This window comes from Mustela erminea, chromosome 2 (assembly GCF_009829155.1).
Source record: "Mustela erminea isolate mMusErm1 chromosome 2, mMusErm1.Pri, whole genome shotgun sequence".
In the NCBI taxonomy this organism is placed as follows: Eukaryota; Metazoa; Chordata; class Mammalia; order Carnivora; family Mustelidae; genus Mustela; species Mustela erminea.
Genome location: NC_045615.1, coordinates 63,665,738 through 63,687,700, shown reverse-complemented (window position 1 = coordinate 63,687,700; position 21,963 = coordinate 63,665,738). Strand labels below are relative to the sequence as shown.

Here is a 21,963-nt window from a genome sequence, read left to right as displayed (position 1 = left end):
TTATCTTAGAAAAATACACAAATCTACAGTGTAGTATGCAATCTGAGGGGGGCGGGAAGTGCTCCTGCTTTATAGAATGTTTAATACTACTGCCTTGATAGGTTAGATACAGATGTGTATATAAAAAGCTTTGCTTAAGGCTATGAATGAGAGCTTTTGGAAGAGAAGAAATTGTCTGCAACTTATGGTAACAAAAAAGATGAAGCCCAAAAGAGAAGAAGTTTTTCCAATGAGCTGGCTCAAGATCAACTGGTTCTTTTCTCCAGGGCTTCTTATGAGCCTAACTTCATAAGCAGTTATGAAGAAGTCCTGGGCCTACACAAGACTAATGTGGGGCGGGGGGAAGCACACACAAATGAACCAAGTCTCTCTTTTTATATAGATAGAAACTTCTTCATTAATCTTATTTCCATTTTTCTCCCCTCAACAGAACAGCCAGATGATCCTACTAATATATGAGGCAGACCACATTTCTCCTTAGCTTACCAGTTTTCCAATGGCTTTCAACACACTCAGAATAAAAGCCAGTCTTTATAATGATCTGTAAGATTCTACGTTATTTGGCATCCTATCCTTATTTCTGATTTCATATTGCATGACATTCCCCCCTATAGACTCTGCTATAATGACACTGCTTCCTGCTGTTCTTTGAACATGCCAGGCAAGCATCTGACTTAGAACTGCCTGTAATACTCTTCTACCAGGGAGACATAGGACTTTTCTTCATTTTCTTAGACCTTCACTTAAATATCACTTTCTTTATGATGCCTTCCCTACCACTTTATATAAAACAACATCACTGTAACTCCAAAAACTCCTAGATTCTTTCTCTACTTTTCTTTTTAATAATTATCACTATTTAATATACTATATATTGTGATTTTCTGACTCCCACATAGGGTTGTGAGCTTCACAAAGGCAGGCTTTTTTTTTTTTTTAAAACAAATCTATCAATCATTTTAATTCACTGTTCTTTTTTTTTTTTTTAAAGATTTAATTTAATTTTTTGACAAAGAGAGATCACAAGTAGGCAGAGGCAAGCAGAGAGAGAGAGAGGGAAGCAGGCTCCCTGCTGAGCAGAGAGCCCGATGCGGGACTTGATCCCAGGACCCTGAGATCATGAACTGAGCTGAAGGCAGTGGCTTAGCCCACTGAGCCACCCAGGCGCCCCTTAATTCACTGTTCTATCCCTTGTCTAGAACAGTGCCTGCAGTGTCTAAGAAATACCTGCATCTGAAAGTATGAATGAATGAATGAATTTATGTAGGGATTTAGCCACACTCACAAAGCCAATAAGCAACAGAGCTGGCAATGAACAGAGAAGCACAACTATTTTACTGTTGAAGTCTACAGCCTTTGCTATCTCCAAAGCACCATGGGGCAGAAGAAAGAGACAGATAACTCAAATTACTGTAGATGTTCTGAAAAACCAAAATTAAAATCATTACTGCCTAATTTTTTCCACTGTCACTGGAAATACACACGTGTGTATCTACACACACACACACACACACACATTTTAAATACCTATGTAACAACAAAATACAAAACATCCACTTTTTAAAAATAAAGAAATACCATTAAAAATTATAAGGTTAAGCTCCATGAGCTCCTCTCCTCTTTTTGCTTCAAGTATGAAAATATTTGAATTATTTAAAAAAAAAAAAAAAGACTTGTTCTTACTTTTACATTTTAGATTGATGCTTTCTGGGTTTACATTAACAGTAATTTAAAAAATCAAGGAGTAATAAAATTCCATGAAAGAATGATGATGATAAAAATATTTATACTGTATTACACTTAAAATAGCAAACTAAAAATATTTTAAAAACTGAGAAAAAATAATGCATCTTTCTTCTTTCTATCTTCATGAATTTGATCCTCACTTACAATGCTATTCCAAGTTTTGGGTAGTTTCATGTACTTTTTAAGTGAAATTTATTTTACTAAAATTAATCAATGAACTAATGAATACTGGCTTATGTTGTATGGTCACATAATACAAAATTATATGGAAAAACATTAAGAAAAAGTGACGTGTATGGAAAGGTAATTTTAACTGTACAGATTACCTGTTCAAGAGGAACATGATTCACCAGGCCACTGACAACTGTTCTTGGGGCTGTTTCTCCAACATCTACTTCTTCCACATATAAAGAATCTGCATCAGGATGTTTTCTGGCAGTGATGATACAACCAACTCGAAGATCCAGACGAGAAACATCTACTGGCTTAGTGTCAATGCTTCCAGCTACTGACTGCTGTTTTTTCTCCTTTTTCTCTCCTAAAAAATATTTATAAATGGTTGAACATCAGAAATAGAATAAAAATAAAATAAAGTATGGAAAACTCCCTAATATCAATACTGATGAGCTTTAAAAGAATGTTTATCTCCTACCTTCACTTAAATAACAACAAAGGAAAGAATTATTCAAGTCATAACATCTTGAACCTTATTTTGGCTGTTTCTCTGTTGAATAACTGTCTAAATCTCTATTTTAAAACAGAGTAGAAGTTGGTAAACTATGTTCATTCATTTACATTATTGTCTATGGATGCTTTTACACTATGGCAGAGTAGTTGTAAAAATGACTTTTTGGTCTGCAAAGCTTAAGATGTTTACTAAATGGACCTTTTTTGAGAAAATCTACCTTTCCTTGAAACGGAGCTGGAGAATATCCTTTAAAATCTTTACTGTGACTCTTTAGAAAGGGAAAAATCCTTTATTTAGGAAGAACACCACAATCAGTACTAGCTAACAGAATGAACTACAATCAAATATAACTTCACTGATAAAATGTTTCTCTTCAGTTAAACACACCAATAAGTAAACAATGAATTTCTCCACTTCTTGTATTTCTCAGAAGGCTTACTAGGCTTTACGTTTATCCACAGTAACTACTTGAGCAGAAGAGAACATATTATTCTGATTTTTTTTTTTAAGATTTTATTTGAGAGCGAGCGAGCACGCATACAGAGCAGTGGGGAGGAGCAGCGGGAGAAGCAGAAGCCCTGCTGAGCCCAATGTGGGGTGATATGGAGTTTGATTCCAGGACTGCAAAGTTGCAACCTGAGCCAAAGGTTGATGCTTAACCAAATGAGCCGCCCAGGCATCCCTATTCTGATTATGTTTTAAAAATCCTCCTCTTATTTATATGTCAATAATCTAACTCTTATTAGTATTTTATTACTTTGGCCACTGAATCGAAATGCAACCTGTGAAGAGTTCACATTCCAGGACAACGAGGTGACTCAGTTGGTTAAGCGACTGCCTTTAGCTCAGGTCATGATCCTGGAGTCCCAGGATCGGGTCCTGCATTGGGCTCCCTGCTCAGCAGGGCATCTGCTTCTCCCTCTGATCCTCTCTCTCTCACTCTCAAAGTAAATAAACAAAATCTTAAAAAAAAAAAAAAAAGAGTTCATATTCCTTCAGTTTACATCTAGCTTCTATAGTGTACATTTAGCTTCTATAGGAGAAAAAAGTTAAGTCAAAATAAATGATTTACCTGAAATCTACAGGATAGAGATAAGCAGGCAGTTATGGCTTAGAAGCACTCCTTTTCAACTAAATCCTTATTTATTTAATCTTTGAACAAATATTTACTGAAATCTAAGGCACTAAAAATATCTTTTAAAGAAGATACACATAATGAATATGTGACAAACATTACATAGACAAAAAAATGTAGAAACACAGAGATGAATAATTCTGCCTGGAGTAGGGAAGAATGAGTTTGTGTAAGGACATTCACGATTTATACGAAGACATTTTATAAAAGAATAGGTAAAGCTAGCTCAAAAATAACAGGCAATTTTTAATCTAATTAACAAATTTTTAAAAATTCCATTTTCTATGTAAAATAATAGCAAAGACTTTTTTTAAAGGTAAAAACCCAAATGATATAGAATATATAAATTACTAGAATACACTAAAAATCTTAAATAACAGTTACCTTTGAGTGATAATCTATGTATTTGAAATAATGCAGTAAAACGGAACATCTATATATCAACTTGTATTTTTCATTTTAATCTACTTCCCAGGCATCTGAAATACTTTCATTGGAATCTACATTCCAGAGGTGACTGCAAATGTCCAAATCTGTACCAAGAACTTAATTATCATAAAAGACTTTAAGAACGTTTCATTAAAATATTAGTGATGCTCACATGTGACAGTCTTGAAAGTTTGTATGGTAACCACAGCCTGAGCATGAACAGAATTTTGGAATCTGGCAATACACAGCATTTCCATTATCACAGAAAAGTACCACTGAAGAGAAACATTCTAAACATAGAGCTCCATTTGATCTTGTGTGCTTCCTCAAGGAAGACGCCATTGTCTCACTAGACTAAAAGATTGACTAATCCTCTAGTCACAAATGCAGTAGATCTTCCTTTGGCTATGAACTTTATCATACTTAAAAAAGGCTGTCTGATTGTTTTGTGCCTACTTCTTAATAAATTTATAATTTATAAAGTGAAAGAATTAGTTTGACTTGCTTTCATTCTAACCATACCAACTAGTGATGTAGTTATGTAGAAGATGTACAACCCCCATCTACTTCTAACTAAGAAAATTTACTGATATTTACTAAAAGGAACTGACAAGCGTTAGGTGCTTAATTAATTGGCTTAGGTTAACTCACAAATTCCTCAGCCATTCTATATTTTCCAAAAACTCTTAAGCGAGTATAAGTGTTATGAGAGGTGTGTGTAATAAATTATAAAAGCACTTTTTTTAGACATACCTGGAAAAATGAAGTCTATAAAGGAATAAAGGACACTAGGTAAAAAAGGAGTCAGATTTATTATTAGAATAGCTTTAGCAGCAAGGTAAAGATAAATTAGAAAAGGTGAGGCTTAATTCAAATGACAGATCATGAGAACTTGAACAAAGATAGCACCTGACAAAATGGAGCTACAAAGCTGGGTTCTAGATATGTTTTGGTGGTCAGTTACGTATGCGAATTGAGGGAGGACAACAGGGTAAGGTTAACTACAAGATTTCTGGTTTGGCTGTCTAAGCAGATGGTGATATACTTTCTACTCCAGATTTTATGAGTTCCTAACATCTTTACACCCCCATGCCTTAGTTCAGACATTCTCCTTTGACTAGAATATCCCTTCCATATCATCACAACTAGTCCCAAGCTAACTTTCTACCTGTGACTTCTTTGAAATTGAATATACACTAAAGTTTAGTTATACTGAACTACATATGGGTCCTTATGCTTAATCTCTTTTTTTTTTTTTTAATAAACATAATATATTTTTATCCCCAGGGGTACAGGTCTGTGAATCGCCATAATCTCTACTTTCTATGTTCTTAGTTATGTTAAAAACATATTCTACCTCAAATACCACATTCTTATCCTATCAATCTGGTCAATCTTCACACATACTTTAGGACCAGTTTCTATGTTCCAATATCCTACTGTTTATTCTTGTTCATAAAGTTTTCAACTTTCTTTTTGACACCACTATTACTACCAAAAATGTTGACATCTCTTAAACCAGTCAAAAACCAAATAACCTTAAAGGTTAAAAATACCTTAAAAAAAAAAAAATACCTTTCACTTCAATTTTCTCTTTCATCTTCTTTTCTTCTGCTCCTCTTCCTATCTGTTCTTTGGTAGCAGAAGTCATAGTTGTTATTGGTCTAGACTGTATCACATTTTCAGAAACAGTGGAATTAGCTTGCAGCAGAGTACCAGATGGAAATGGTACTTGTTTCACTGATACAAAAAATAAAAGTCACTATGAGTTCTTTTTAAAAGAAAAATTCACTGTATATAATTATCAAGTCTTTACTCTCTGAGATTATAAAAAGGCTGCCAAGAAATTAAGTACATTTAACCACGATAAAAGTTAAATAAATAAATCTCATTTAATAATAACTGAGAAAATTATGGGTAACATCAATAACTAATATTTGTTACAGACTATATCCCACTTTTCAAAATGCTTTACATGAATTAACTCTTATAATTCTCATAAATACCTTTAAAGCAGTAAGTTTTATTCACATCTCCATTTACAGATGATCAACATGAACCACACAGAACTTAAAAAACTGGCCCAACACATACACAGTGAGTAGGAAAATAAGAATTTTTACTCAGGCAGTCTGTCTCCAGAGAATATCCTCTCACGGTTTGGCAAGATGGCATGTTTTTACTCAGTTTTTTTTTTTTTTATATTGAACAATCAACTGGAAAGTGTTTTAATAATAGTCATTTCAATATCAGAATTAAAGGAGAGACGTGTCCATAATTTTATTTCAAAAAACAACTTTTTAAGGGAGAAAATTCCTTCAGCAATGTTAAAAACTCTCATAGCCTAGTGAATAAGGAAAAGTAAAATCTCATGAGGGATTCTGATGTGGCTTAAATTCTGGCCAATATTCAGACCACTTTTCTGAGGTATTTTTAAGTTCTCTGGGGGCTCTTGCTTCTTTCAGTAATATGACACTCTATCTATCTTTATTTAATGTTTTACCATTTGACAGAATGCAATACATTAATTCAAATTATTGAACTGCTTTAGCGTTTCATTAATAAGGTCAGAATTTAAAATGTTCCAAGGCAATCTTTTAGAACTGGTAAAATGGAAAGCAGTTTTACATTGTTAATATTTTAATTGCTCATTTAATTCTATACCTGTATTCTAAATCTCCTTGCCTTGGAAAAGATCAGATTTTCCATTGGCAAGCAAAGTTCTCTTCAGTTGACAGCTGTAAGCACACATTATATTGATTTTTCCTTATTTTTGTTTAGCTCACTAAGGGTAGAGCTCCTACTATAGCATTCGAAATAATTTACTCACTGACAGGATAATTCGAAAGAAAGTAGTAAGAGAGAGTTTCCCTATACTTGGGCTTCCTTAACTCACCTAGGAAGGATTTTGTATTATACAACCAAATGCCTTTCTGTATGATACTTTGAAATTGTAATAGAGCTATTATTACCACTGTTTTAAAATGATGTAAATTTATCCACCTTTAAATAATTCAATAAAATTTTAAATTTTATTTGCAACATTAATAATTGAAATGATAATTACCTGCTGAGTTCATTAACTTAAATATTATTTCAGGCAAATTACTTTTTATCTGTAAGCTTCAATTTCCTCATGTATAAAACAAGGACATTTGTACACATAAAATTTAAAGGATAAAATACATAATGTACGTGAAGCATTTGGCACACAGTGCCTGGCATATACTAAAATGTAATAAATGTCAGGTATATATTATTACAGTTTATTTTCAGTAGATATTTAATAGGGAACAATGATGATCAAGTTGAAGTATGTAGCACAGAGATTAAAAGGCATAGTTTTTTTTTAAAAATTCAAGTATAGTGAACATAAAGCTGTATCAGTTTCAGGCATACAATAGGATTTCCCTGATAAGGTAAGAATATACAACAGAAAAAAGACAGTCTTCAACAAACAGTGTTGGGAAAAGTGGACAGTTACATGCAAAAGAATGAAACTGGACCATTTCCTTACACAATACATAAAAGTAAACTTAAAATGGATTAAAGGCCTAAATGTGAGACCAGAAATCATAAAATTCCTAGAAGAAAATACAGGCAGTAATTTGACATCAGCTGCAGCAACATTTTTCTAAGTATATCTCATGAGGCAAGGGAAACAAAAACAAAACTAAACTACTAGGACTACACCAGAATAAAAAGCTTTTGCACAGCAAAGGAAACCATCGACAAAATAAAAAGGCAACCAACTGAATGAGAGAAGGTATTTCCAAATGATATATCTGTTAAGTGCTTAATATCCAAAATATATACAGAACTTTTACAATCAACACCAAAAATCATCATCATCATCATCATCATCATCATCCTATGAAATTGGGCACAGGACCTGCACATTTTTTCAAAGACATAGAGAGAGCCAACAAACACAGGGAAACAAGCTCAACATCACTAAAAGCACAGGCGTTTGCACCCCAGATCTACACATTTTGCATGAGCTCAAGAAAGATCATTTGCCTTTTCTAAGTATCCATCTTCTCTTCTGTAAAGGAAAACGATTGCATGAGAAGGGCTACTGTGAGGATAAAATGAAAAATCAAGCATAATACCTAATTTAACAATCAATGACATAATAATTATTATAAATCAAAACAACTTATCATTTCTACATTTAATTACCTCCATTTTGAATTTCTGCCTGAATTAGCTCTTGTTTCAATTCTTCAATTTCTTTCTTTAATTTAGCATTTTCAACTCGAAGTTTCTTCTCTTCTCTCAAAGTCGCCTGCAAAACTGGGATTAAGAAAATCCAGGTAAGATACAGACATGTTTTCTAAAAGGCTTCTTATGAATACTACCTGATTTAAGAGCACAACAGTATAAACGTAACTAGGATAATACCAATAACAAATGTTTGCCAACTTCTTTATTATTAGTTTAATATTTATTATAATAACACGATAATTAAAATAGAGAAAAAGCAAGGAAATTTGTGAAATAATAATGGAACAGAAAAGTTTTGTTTTTGATTCATTTCCTAGCTTCCATAAAGATGCTAATCACAACTTAAGAACTGGACTCAAAGTATCAACAATAGATAAACTATCAAAATGAGGCAAGTATTAGACACATTACTAGTTTTTTAAAGCCGGAGATCTAATGATAGCCAACCATAAAAAAACTATTCTCATTTCTTTCATCTTTTTTTTTAAAGATTTTATTTATTTATTTGACAGAGAGAAATTACAAGTACACTGAGAGGCAGGCAGAGAGAGAGAGAAGGAAGCAGGCTCCCTGCTGAGTAGAGAGCCCGATGCGGGGCTCGATCCCAGGACCCCGAGATCATGACCCGAGCCGAAGGCAGAGGCTTAACCCACTGAACCAAATCATTACCTTGTAAAAGTACCTGAATAATCTTTTTTTTTTTTTTTAAAGATTTTTATTTATTTATTTGACAGAGAGAGATCACAAGTAGACAGAGAGGCAGGCAGAGAGAGAGAGAGGGAAGCAGGCTCCCTGCTGAGCAGAGAGCCCGATACGGGCCTCGATCCCAGGACCCTGAGATCATGACCTGAGCCGAAGGCAGTGGCTTAAACCACTGAGCCACCCAGGCACCCGTGAATAATCTTTTACTCTTAATGTCTCTAACATTAAGCTAGCTAAACATTCAATGAGTGAAATAGCTTCAAAGATTCCCCTCAAGATATAATATATGTGTTAAAGGTGAGAAATAAGGTATACAAAAGAACAAAAGAAAAGCAATGACTCTCAGTGGGGTTGGTACTGCTCTCTAGGTAGGATTTTTAAAATCTGTGGGAGTATTTTTGGTTGTCAAAAATAACAGGAGTCATTCTGGGCATTTACTGGGCAGGAGTCAGGAATGACAGATGTCCTAAAACATGTTAGATATACCTATAAAATGAAGAGCTGTCTCACATTCTGCAGAATTTTCCTGTAACCCACTGCATATTCGTTTAAGTGAAAAACCTGTTCATTATTTGAGCCTTAACCCTATTTTTTATATATAAACATAAAATATTCTTAAACATTTTCATTACAACCTGAATTTTCTATAAATCAAGTATCTTATAAATCAAGAGGAGATTGTACTGTTTTGTCCACAGCTTTCCCTAAAGAATTATTCATCATTCTGACTAAATAAAAAACACAACTGCACAACTGAAAGCTGTTTCTGGTAACAGAGTTGCCTACATAAAGGCAGACTAAACACACAAACATACCAATTAGCATTGTATCTATTGAATTCTTGGCGATTCCATGAATGGGAACCATACAGCATAGGACTCTCTCATATGTCTGGTAGGACAGTCCTAAGTATTTATTCACTAAAAAACAATTTTTATTATTACTACAATTTATATTACATTCTTTTTAATTTTCCTCTCTTCCATACAAGGTTATTATATGCTCTGATATTATGTGTATAGAAGGTTATTGTACCTAAGAAATATTTTCTTTATAGGGTATTAAGAGATCTTTACAAAATATTTATTGTAACGTAGGAACAATGGGACTGAGAACCACCCATGACAGGATACCAAAAAATAATGATAAAGGTGAAAAGTAAATATGCAATAAGTGTAGAAGGGTTCCTTTTTTTTTTTTTTGATTAGCAAAATTGAAATGTTAGTCAAGCTAGTAGTCACCCGTAGGAGAAAAAGTTCACACAGAAACACTGATCATCTCTAATCTTTCTTTAAGTTATTAATGGAAAAAACTATTAAAAATTTTAAGAAAAATAACAAGAAATCCTTTAAGAATTTTAAGAAAAATATTTATAAAACATTATAAAAAATATGGCATTAATACTGGTTATTGAGAAATAAAAAATATATTGAAACAACAAAAAAAATTAATCTAAATCCTAAATGCAGAAATTCAGATTTGATATTTTTGTATCTATCATAGCAATTTCTAGGTAAAACTTAAAGACATATTGGGAAAAATGTAAAAATTACATCACAAAATGCTTTAGTAGACGGTAATATAAGTATATATTCTTAGAGAGGACATAAACTTGAGTTCATATTTGATTTTACTCGATTTTCTTCATTTTAATCTTTAATTCTATAGGAACTTATTTTAAACATTAATTTTCCTTTAACACTCTTAAAATAATATTATTTTCTCTATATTACAATCATGAGATACCAATTCTAATTTATCTCAATTCTAGAATATTATTTCACTCAAAATTAAAATATTAAAGGAATTTAAAAGTTATCACCGTGATGATGAAGTATATATCTGGGGTAAACACAGTTTTTGTGCTCTTGTCCAAATTGGAATTCACTTTAGATATTTCCTTCAAAAATGCAAAATCTCTTACTTGCTTTCTCCTTAAGAAGAGCAACTTGCTGCTTTAAATATTCAATAATTTGATCTGCTTCTGCACCCTTCTGTTCCAGTCTCTTCAGAACAGCACTATTAGTTGCCATTTTTGCCAAGAAACAGCAGAAAATCCTAAGTGAAAAAATAAAAATGGTAAATTATACCACAGAAGGAATAAATTTATTGTACACAACACTATGAGCAAGGAGTTTAAAGAGAAAACATCTTCTACTCTAAGAGATCACTATACCAAGAAAACAGTTTTCCCGATATATAGCAACAAACCAAATGGCAGAAATGTTAAACAACTAATTCCTCAATATGTTTGAAAGAGGCAATCAATTCTTTCTCCTACATGCGAAAAAGATGCGATTTAACCACATTTTAGGTTGGAAAGTTTTAAAGAAGCTTTAAAACATGGCAGAGTATTTTGACGCAAAGCAGGAATACTAAGAGAAAAGAGTAACAATAACCTTAAGTAAGCTATAACTGAGTGCCACCCCTGTGTTCCAAAGTTAAGAATTGCTGAATTCCCTCTTTTAGTGCTATTTTTTTGTACACTGGGTATTTCTACTGTTTATTTAATTATGTACAATTTTAAGAAGAAGCACGTGAATTAAGAAAGACAAAATTAAAAGATTAACAATTAGGAATATATAAATATTAATGACATGCCTACTTAAAAATAACATCAGCATATATACTGTCATTCTTGAAAAAGAAAATTATTATAATTTTAATTTTATAATAATTCATAGAAATTAGAAAACATTCTGTCAGTATGCAGAAAAATACATATAAGCAACATTCTGAGATTAACTCATAATGTTGAAGTTTAAACTGCTGAATATTAAGACAAATAGTCGAAACTGACAAAAGACAAGATTAATTATTAATACTATGACAAACTTTTTTTTAACCTGACTAATTTCAATTTATAATATAAAGAATAACAATGACATAAGCATTGCTGAAGCAATTCTGATTTTAAACAAGTGATACACATTAAAATGGTGAAGTTTTTTGATAAAGGAAAAAACTAAATGAACAAATAATACAAGATTGTTTGAAAATTTCATATTATACAATATCCATCCTATATAAAGAACATTCTGGGGAGGTCTGGGTGGCTCAGTGGGTTAAGCATTTGCCTTCAGCTCAGGTCATGATCCCAGAATCCTGGGATAGAGTCCTACATCTGGCTTGCTTCTCAGCAGGGAGTCTGGTTGTCTCTCTTCCCCCTCTCCTGCTCATGCTCTTTCTCTCTCTCTCTCTCTCTCTCTCTCTCTGACAAATAAATAAAATCTTAAAAAAAAAAAAGGACATTCTGAAATGTTTACTTTTTTATAAAAAGAGAACCGATTTTCAAAAAACTTTATCCTAAAGTTGACAATTTATAATATAGAACAACCAAAAAAATAAAAACCTGATAAAAATAAAGTTGCTAGTAAGTGAAGAAAATATAAATGAGGTTAATCTGAAAACGTAACAGAATTGTTCGTTTTCTATACAGACTATTATTTAACAGTTAAAAAAATAAAGAGCAAAAAATAAAGAGGTACAAAAATTGAAAATAAAGATATTAACTTCAAATTCAGCCAATTTTTGCCAACACGAACACAAAATAGTCCATTGCTGTTCCTCAAATGTTTTAGAATTTTAGAGAAAAGTACAAATGAACAGATGAAAAAGTTAAAGATTAAAAAAAAAAAAAGAGCTATGCTCTCCTGGACTCTTAACCTCCTCCTTACAGCATTATTTCAGTTTAATGTCTTTCTATTTTAGTCTAACATAATCAAATATATTCAGTAGATAAAAATAGCTATCCCAAGAAAAGTAATGAGTATTTGATTTAGCATAATTTGTTAGCTTTTACCTTTGTAGCAAAGAAAAAATGAGGAGCTAATACTAAAATAAATGTGACCTTAGTAATACACTTTAGAAAAATCCTTATTCAACTAATAACTGATAAGAAACAAGTAGATTTAAGTGTAAAATAGCTGTCATGAATTTGCCAACGGGTACAAAAATTATCTCACAAATATAAGTAAAACATGGAATTTGTGTGCTGACTCACACAAAAATAGTTTCAAAACGAAGTCTAACAACAATCTGCAAAACAGAGATCATAATTCCTGGGCAAAGAGAAAAAAAAGAGGGGCACCTGGGTGGCTCAGTCTTGATCCCAGGGTTCTGGGATCAAACCAGGCATCCAACTCCTTGCTCAGTGGGAAGCCTGCTTCTCTCTCTCCCATTCCCCCTGCTTGTGTTCCCTCTCTTGCTCACTCTCTTTCTCTCTCTGTCAAATAAATAAAATCTTTTAGAGAAAAAAGATGTACTTTTACTGAGCTGATAAATCTATTAACTGTTTGCAAAATGCAGATACAAAAGTGTGTTAAATAAAATAAAACATTTGTAATACATATTGAAGCACAGGCATAAGTTTAATAAGTGTGTTTCAAAATATAAACAGAAATGAGCTGAATACATCAAACACATACATAGAGCCACTAAGAGGAAACAACAGAATAAAAGGAAATGATATTTTATATACTTACTTGTAACTCTATAAATACTTGCCTAGATTAAGGTCTAGTTTTAAAATGTAAAATAAAACTAGGACTGAGAATTACATATCACTTGAAATGTTCAGTAAAAATGAATTCATTTTTAACCAAATAACTGTATAAAATAAACATGAAAAATAAAGTGGAAACATGTCTGTAACAAAGGGAAATGTTACTGAAAAACAAATTTAGGCCATGAAGTCTTTTTTTTTTTTTAAGATGTTATTTACTTATTTTAGAGATAGAAAGAAAGTACACAAGCTGGGGCAGAGGAGCAGAGGGAGAAAGACAGACTCTATGCTAAGTGCAGAGCTGGACATGTGGCTTAATGTCACAACCCTTAGATCATAACCAGAAACTAAATAAAGAGTCCAGTGTGTAACTGACAGAAACATCCAGGCACCCGGTAGACCATGAAGTCTTAAGTTGTTGAGAACAGGGAGAGAGGACAGTGATCCTAACAAACCACTGATACACAAAGTAATTATGGATGACAGAAGTCATCTCAAATTTTCTGATAGGTATTACTGGGTTAATAGTAATATCTAGTGTTTACTTTGTCTTTAGTATCTCCCAGGTCCTTTTCTAAGCACTTCACAATATTCACTTACTTAATTATCACAACACCATGAGGTACATATTATTATTACTCCTCCTTATTTAGAACATTAAGAACGTATTACAAGAGTAATGAGATAAAAGTAATTTAATAATAAGAACGTGGACTTGGAAATCACAATACCTTGAATCAAATCCTACTTTTGCCCCTTAACAACTTACCTAACCTCTCTGAGCCTCAGTTTCCTCATTTGTGAAATGGAGATAATTTTATGTATTTCATAGCATTGATATATTGCAAAATGAGACACCATAAATAATACTCAAAATATCTGGCACATAGCTAAAAAATGTCAGGCACTGAGCACAATTTGGGAACACAACAAAGGATATATGTACAATCCCCACCTTCAAAAAGCTCACAGTAGTGTAGGTTATCTATGGGCACGATATTTTGTAGATCCTTAGGTATGACTTTTATATTTTCTTAAAGGTTAAGAACATAACAAATAATAAAAATACAAATTATAGAGACTGATATTAAAATATATTTAGATAACTTGGCTAAAACACACCTTAATTTCTTTGTGAATGGTATACAGTCTATAGGGGTGATAAATATTAATATATTTATATTAATTCTAAATTTTGCTTATAATGTGTATAAAATATATCGAAGGACTCCTGTCCAAGGGAATACAATAAGACAACAGCCAACTAACTGAAACTCTGCACTTTTCCCTATGAATAGATATTGTCATCACAATTACAGAAACTCTAAAGGTAACAGACTTAAGATTACTTAAACAACTGGCATACAAAGAAGGAACATTCCATGGCATACAGCAGATTTCCCTCTCAACGCCTTGTGAAAGTCTTCCAAGGACCAATATTAACATTTCCCAGCTCTAGCTCAGAAGGCAAAGCAATCCAGCATGAGCCATACATACCATTTCGCCAAAGGCAAACAAGAATACCAAGAGAAAAACCGTTTTATGAAAATGATGTAAATTATTCTGGTTTAAGGAAAGGAAAAAAAGAATAAAAATTCACTTAATACTCTTTATTCAATTTTGCTGCAAATCTAAACCTGCTCTAAAAAATAAAGTCTCAAAAAAAAAAAAAATCAGTCAACCACAAACTAAAGAGTATATGAATTTAAAAACCTGAAAATACTCTACATCCGAATCACTTATAACAAAGTCCTTACTTGGTTAAGCAATAAATAACAATTTTCCAACATTTATAGCATATGTAATGTAGTGATAGGTTACTTGTAACTACCTTAACTGCCACAGTATCATGCCACAGTATCAATAATACCACGAAGCCTCAATAAAAGAAGAGAGGAAATATCTTTTGATAGCACAGTCATTTTTGTGATAACAATCAAGTTTTCTTGACAAAATAAAACTTAGGATGATTATAAAACATACTAGCTGTTAACCAGCGTCTACATTTTCCCTACTCCTAGATAACTGGTTATCTTGGCAATATTATTCATGATGTCAAAATTAACATGCCTTTTGGGATATTCAGGATTGGCTCCTACTGAGGTCTTTATGTTGACACAACTTTTCTCAAATGTCAAGAGCTATTTATTGTTTTTGGATTTAGAAGCTCTGGAAATAGGTTTTCTAGTACTTGTTAACTGTCTTTAAACTTTCAAAAATATAAGTAGTATGCATAAGTTTATGTGCATATTTTCTAGCAACATGCAGATATTGATCACTAGCACCAGCAGAAGAGCATTTTTTTTTTCTTTCTTAAAGTATTTACAGCCAACGTATCATCTTGCTTGAATCACATAACAGGCTGTGTGACTTTGGTAAAGTTACTTCTCTGTGCTTTATTTTCTTAATTATAAAATGAGGATAGTTTCACTTCCTACTTTTTCAGCACTTCCTTTTAAGGCTTTTTTCTTACTTGTCCCTTTAATGGTTATATTTTTCAGGGTTTGGTCCAGATCTCTAGTCTCTTCTAGGGATTACAAACTATCACCACAAAGATCAGGGTTGCCTTTGTGTTCCAGGTTTACCAATATTTGAAACAGCTGAAGGTGAATGCTTTAAGCAAGACTGCACAACTCCCTGTTGTCTGCCATTTATGCTACCTGCCAGGCCCCTATAAAAAAACTTAAGTTCATGACCCCAATTTTACTTATATTTCCTGATTCTGAGCCATGTGCTGGGGTTATAGTAAAAAGCAAAATTTAACATGTTCTTTGTACTCACTAAGCTTTCAGATAAATGAGGGAAACACAGTAAATTGGGAAAAAAAATTTAAATGAGGTTATGTTTAGGGCAACAGTGCTAGTGTAGTAACAATTTAAAGCTTAAAGTTCAGACAAATCTTAAACCATTCAACCTAGTGCTCATTTCATGACTGTGTGCCAACTGCTCCATAGTGATTTTCTATTTTATATTGAGTATCTATTGAATTTCATAACTTTTAAGTTCCCCTAGTCTCCTCAGAGCTTTCAATGTGTTAACAGACTTGGGGTTTCTCAGAGATGACAATGTTAATAACAACAGTAACAAATAAAATTTGCAGAGTATTTATTATGGGCTGGCTAAATGCATTACACAGATTACCTATGGATACTATAATTACTTCCATTATACAGAGAAAAAAGCTTGAATTAATTTACCTTAGGTCATGTGACTAATTAGTAAATAATAGGATTAAAACTTTCTGTCTGTCTTACTCTGGAGTTAGCTCTTTCAATGTCAAAGCTATAATTTCTGTAGAAGACATAATCATGTAGAATTTCAAAATGTATTTAACCACAGAATTCTAACCAGGAACACCTATTAATATTTACTAGAATGAATATCCTCTAAAACAGTTTGGGAATACTGGCTTAATCTGTACTAAATCCTATTTAATGATTAGGAGATAAAATAGTCATAAAATTTAATTGCATGCACAGTAATCATAAATGTAAAACACACTGAAGGAAAAAATTACACAGCAAAATATACTTAACTGCATGCACAGTAATTACAAATGTAAAACACATACAGAAAAAAGAAAAAAGTACACAAGTATGTTAATTGTGTTTGGATAGTAGGAATTGCTGGATAGTTTATTCTTCTTTTTCCTTTACTAACTTGAAAAATAATGACCTAATTTTTAAAACAAAAAGCATCTGAAAAGTATTATCTGAACTATTCTGCCTCTTAACATTAATTTTGTTCACAATATTCATTTTATTTCATTAGACCTAAAAAGTCATCATAAGATGCCACTAATAAAAACTGAGGCTGATTTTATTAAATTTATTAAAAATGAATTTGGAAATCTTAATCATTAAAATATACAAAAGGCTATTCCTGAGATTTCTGTCATTTCCAAATGGCTTCCCTTTACCTCAGCAATTTCCCCAGTAGTCTTTCCCCACTCTGATTCCAAATTGCCAATAATTCCTTTTGTTTTTAAATCTTAATTCAATTAATTAACAGAGTGTATTATCAGTTTCAGAGGTAGATCTAGTTCAGTAATTCATTAGTCCTATATCCAGTAATTCCTTTTAAATAACAAATTCCCTGCCCCAGGCTTTCAATGTTAGGAACCAAATATAAACAAATAAGCTATTACTTTGAAATGGAAGTTTTAAGTGCAGGTTTTCAATCTTCCTTTATAATATAGGAATTCTATAAAAATCGGGAAGTGTCTTTCCACTTTCCAAAACACCTGATTTCACTGTCTCAGAACTTCAATTAGGTAAAAGTTTATATTCTTCTTAGATGCTTTAAGTATTGTATTTCATCAAACCTAAGATGCCACCAATTGTAAAATGGCTCCAATCATAAAATGCTCTGTCATTTTATGTGCCATTAAGAAAAAAAGCACACATCCTGTATTGTTTGAAAATTCTCTTTTAAATTTAACCCTATTTTTTATCTTATACAACTCTTTTGTTTTCCTATATTTCTGCATACACATTTTTTCATTTTAATGGTAAATCATATAAAGGATACTTAAAATAGAGCTTAAGTCAACTACTATACTAACACTACACATAACTGAACTGATGACAATATTGACAGTTATGACCAAGTATGCATACGCAGGGGCACTGACAACGATCTCACAAGTGCCACTTAGTTCATAGTGATTTTAAGATAACAATTACAAAATGCATGACTATTTTAGAAATGTAAATATTAGAAAAGCATGTATATCCAGATTAATAAACTATAGTAATTAATCATTTTCTTCTCTCCCCACCACCAATTCCTAATTTAACCTTCCAATTTTCGTTCCTCCATTTGCTTCATAATCTAACTGCCAAATCACCCATATGAGGAACATCTTTATTACCATGCTACATAATGTGATACTTTTTAAAACTAGCTTAAAACTCCTAATAGGATTTAAAACATCTGACAGAATTTTTAAAAAGGTAAATAATAAGATCAAATATTCTGAGAATAATGCATCCCAGAGATACTCAAATTCTATAGCAGTGGTAACTGTCAATACCTCCAGGGGTGTTTCTGCAACCTTTGCCCAAAATATAGAAGACAGACCTAAAAAATTCTTTTTGTAAATACTTCTTTTTTGTTTGTTTATTTATTTACTTGGCATGTATTCAGGGAATTAATTCAAATTCTACCTCTGCCAATTATTACTTGTGTCACTTTTTCTCTTTAAAAATCCTTGATGTATAGTTGACAGATTATCAGATTAGCTGTAGATGCACAAGACTCCATATTTATATAAACTGCAAAATGATCACATTAGCCCATTTAATAACCTTCATCATAGTTACAAAGATTTTTTTCTTGTGAGGAGAAACTTCAAGATCCACTCTCCCACCTATTTCCAAATACTCAAATACAGTATTTTTTAACTATAGTCACAACGCTGTACATTATATCTCTTACTCATTTTACAAGTGGAAATTTGTTTTTATTCTTGTTTTTCTGTACTCAACAGAATGTATTCTTCCCCTTTACTCATAAATGTACAGGGAGTCCTGGAGGGCTTTAGGGATGGCTAAGAGGGGATTGCCTAGAGTGAATGGCTATGAGAAGACAGTCCATGTTATTTCAGGTACTATGACCATTAACATAACAAAATCTTTCTGTCCAGTGAAATACGCATAAAATTTTTAAAAAGGGTATGTCTAGGTCTCTCAGACTTTCTTCAATAGGGTTTAACCATCCCTTTCCATCCACAGAGGCACTCAGTACTTTTTCCCATTTCTTATCCAAGAACACAGCTAATAACAACAGCCACTACTTTAATGGGCCAGGCACATTACATACAGGGTCATTTAAGCTTTAGAACCCTGTGGGATAACAATTCCATTTTATAGAAAATTCCAGAGAAATTACATAACTGGTCTAAATCCAAATATTAAAACCCAAATACTACAAATTTGAATATTAAATGGCAAAGCTGTGATTTTAACGTGTTACTCCAAAGTGTTTCCCAATCCTAATTAAATGAACACATCATCCACCAATATCCATGCACATCTAAACTAATAGCACTTAGAACCTGGCCAGCCATTTCTTACCATGCCTACTCCAGCCACCATCGTGTCTCCTCTAGATTACTACAAAAGCCTCCAAACTGGTCTTTCTTCCACCCCACCCCTTCCAATCTATTCACCATGGCACCCAGTAAGATCCTTTTTAAAAGGAAGCCAGCTTGTGTCCGTCCACTGCTCAAAACTCAAACTCTCCAATAACTTAGATGCCCTCAATATCCTTCATGACTTGTTCCTTCTGTGATTTTGTCCCCGGCTTTAACCCTTTCGCCCAACTCTAACCCACAAGCTTCCTTGCACTTCAGGCGAGTTTCTGCTTCATGGCCTTTGCAATGGCAGGTGTCTCTAGCTGACTACACTTCCCCCAAGACATATGTATGGTTAGTTCTCTCAATGATGTCAGCTTTTGCTTGAAAAGTCGTCTTTTCAGCAAGACTTTCCCTGACCACACAAAAATTTCAAACTACCCCCTCCTCTGCGGTATTATTTTTCTCCTCAACGTTCATTACAATCCACAATATATCATGTTTTTCTTAATTGTGTTTAGTATGTGCCTTCACCAATAAAATGTGACTCCGGGAAGACAGGAGTTTCTGTTTTGTTCACTGCTCTTTACCCAATGCCTGAAACAATGCCGGAAACATAGTGGCAGCTTACCTACTCGAGGGATTAATTCCTGCCCCACTCCCACCCCAGTCCTTTCACAACACCGGCGCGCGCGCAAACGCAACAGCAGACGTGTTTGTGAATATATCTTTTCCAGGAGCATCCTTTCCCTCAGCCCTGCATCCCATTTCTCAAACATGGTTCCTTCCAAAGGTCCCGAGCTGTTCTCTACTTCCACATGCCAAGATCGGTGTGGGAATGAGCGTTATTTCCCACTCGTATCGGAATGCCAGGTCCTATCTCGCCACGTCGAGTAAGGGAAGGGGAACTCCTTCGATCTCAACTCGCCTACCCGGGACCCTCCGCGGGCGTCACTCACATGAATCGGCGTACAGAGCAACCTGCCGACCCTCACCAGGGCAGCCTCAGCATGGAGCCGTAATGGACAGCCTCCCGCACTCGACAGCACTGAGAAAGGACCCAGAGAGGTGTCCCCACCAAACGCCTGAGCGTACCACCGATTTAACTCTAAATTCTGTCTCCCCCTTTCTGTGCGCAGCCACACCACGCTCCCCGTCTTTTGTTTCCTTAGCCAATAGTAATCCCCCCCTTTCTTCCTTGGTGGCTACATTTTGTCATCAGCTTGGGCGAGGGGCAAAACGCTGGGCGTCTGGGTCTTTCCTCAACCTTGTGTCGTGGAAGTTGTGAGGTCAGAAGAAACCGCCGACTGAATTGAAGGTGGGGGCGGGGAAAGCTGGAAGCTGTCAGTGGGGAGAGACTCACGCTCCTGGCTAGATTCCGAGCTGGAAATTTCGGCGGATCTAGCTAGCAGGCAAAGGGCAATCCTAGCGCTCCAGGAGCGGCTTCTTTTATAGAAGCACCCGAAATGCAGGGTCTGGTACACTAAGCAGTAGCGGCGGCAGCAGCAGCCACTGCGACAGGCTGGGGCCCTGTGTAGACGCTCCATCCCCTTGTGTTTGTGTCCGCCTGCGTCCCCAGACTCAGAGGCAGGTATTTGGGTTTGTCAGTTTTGTGTGTCGTAGTGGGTGGGGCTGGTGGGAGTAGAGGAAAGGCAGGTGCAGCGAGTGGCCCGGCTTATCCCACAGTAAGGGGAGCCAACCTGTGGAGCTGCTTGCGGCTGAAAACTGCGCCCAAACCTAGCTAATGTTCGCCTTTCCCCCCTCCGCACGTTGACCTGAGTCCTTTGGGAACTGTAGGCAGCTACTTGAGAGTGACCACTGCATCACTGCTTCAAAAGAAGCTTTAAAGAGGAGGCTAGAGAATGTGGAATCAGCTCTCCATTACTCAACATAGATACAAAGTCTTGATTTTGTTTCTGGTTTCAAAGGTTTAGGCAATTGTCGAGAAGTAACATTCCCTGTGGAGTGGGAGAATGTGAACAATAGGACTTGTCAGTGGTTGCTTTCCAAGGCCTCTTGGTTCCTGGTTTTATTTGGGACGGAAAGACAACTTTTTTGAGGGAATGTATATAAAATAAGTGAACTAGTATTATTCCCCCATTGAAGAAATGTGTGAACTACTCATGATGAAATCGGCATCCCCTATCCCAAGCCCTTTTGACTCCCAAGTTCTTTGAGGGCAGGGATTGCATCTTAATCACTGTCCTTTGCTGGGCAGCTGGAAAAACACCTGACTTAAAATACGTTCAGGATACTTGTTGAATGAATGAATTTTCAAAGTCCCCTGCTTACATTCTTTTTACTCAACTAATCTCTCGCCTCAGATGTCTTTTTTTTTTAAATTAACTTTCTTCCACTCACCAAATGTGAGCAAATCTATGTGTGTATTTTGTATATATGAACCTTTTGATGTGCACCCATCTAGGCGGTAGTTCAAGTGGAACATTGATGAAATG

General features: G+C 34.2%; 2 protein-coding genes across 5 annotated transcripts in view; one reads left to right on the top strand and one right to left on the bottom strand.

Moving 5' to 3' along the window:
- The window catches only part of AIMP1 (aminoacyl tRNA synthetase complex interacting multifunctional protein 1), a 33,204-nt gene extending 12,632 nt beyond the window's left edge, over positions 1–20,572 (bottom strand). For 2 of the 3 annotated variants that reach the window (XM_032333078.1, XM_032333080.1), the window contains exons 1-5: positions 20,467–20,572; positions 10,852–10,985; positions 8,181–8,294; positions 5,574–5,738; positions 2,073–2,284 (exon numbers count right to left, since the gene is read on the bottom strand). In XM_032333078.1, the coding sequence (XP_032188969.1) occupies positions 2,073–2,284; positions 5,574–5,738; positions 8,181–8,294; positions 10,852–10,985; positions 20,467–20,468 (627 nt within the window). In that variant the 5' untranslated portion in view covers positions 20,469–20,572. Of the gene's footprint in view, positions 1–2,072; positions 2,285–5,573; positions 5,739–8,180; positions 8,295–10,851; positions 10,986–20,439 lie in introns of all 3 variants that reach the window. The other variant, XM_032333079.1, reaches the window with a different exon arrangement.
- Positions 20,573–20,815: 243 nt separating this feature from the next.
- Positions 20,816–21,963, top strand: part of TBCK (TBC1 domain containing kinase) — a 210,077-nt gene continuing 208,929 nt past the window's right edge. The window contains exon 1 of one of the 2 annotated variants that reach the window (XM_032333075.1): positions 20,816–21,094. The gene's annotated coding sequence lies outside the window, so the exon portion shown is untranslated. Of the gene's footprint in view, positions 21,099–21,963 lie in introns of both variants that reach the window. The other variant, XM_032333076.1, reaches the window with a different exon arrangement.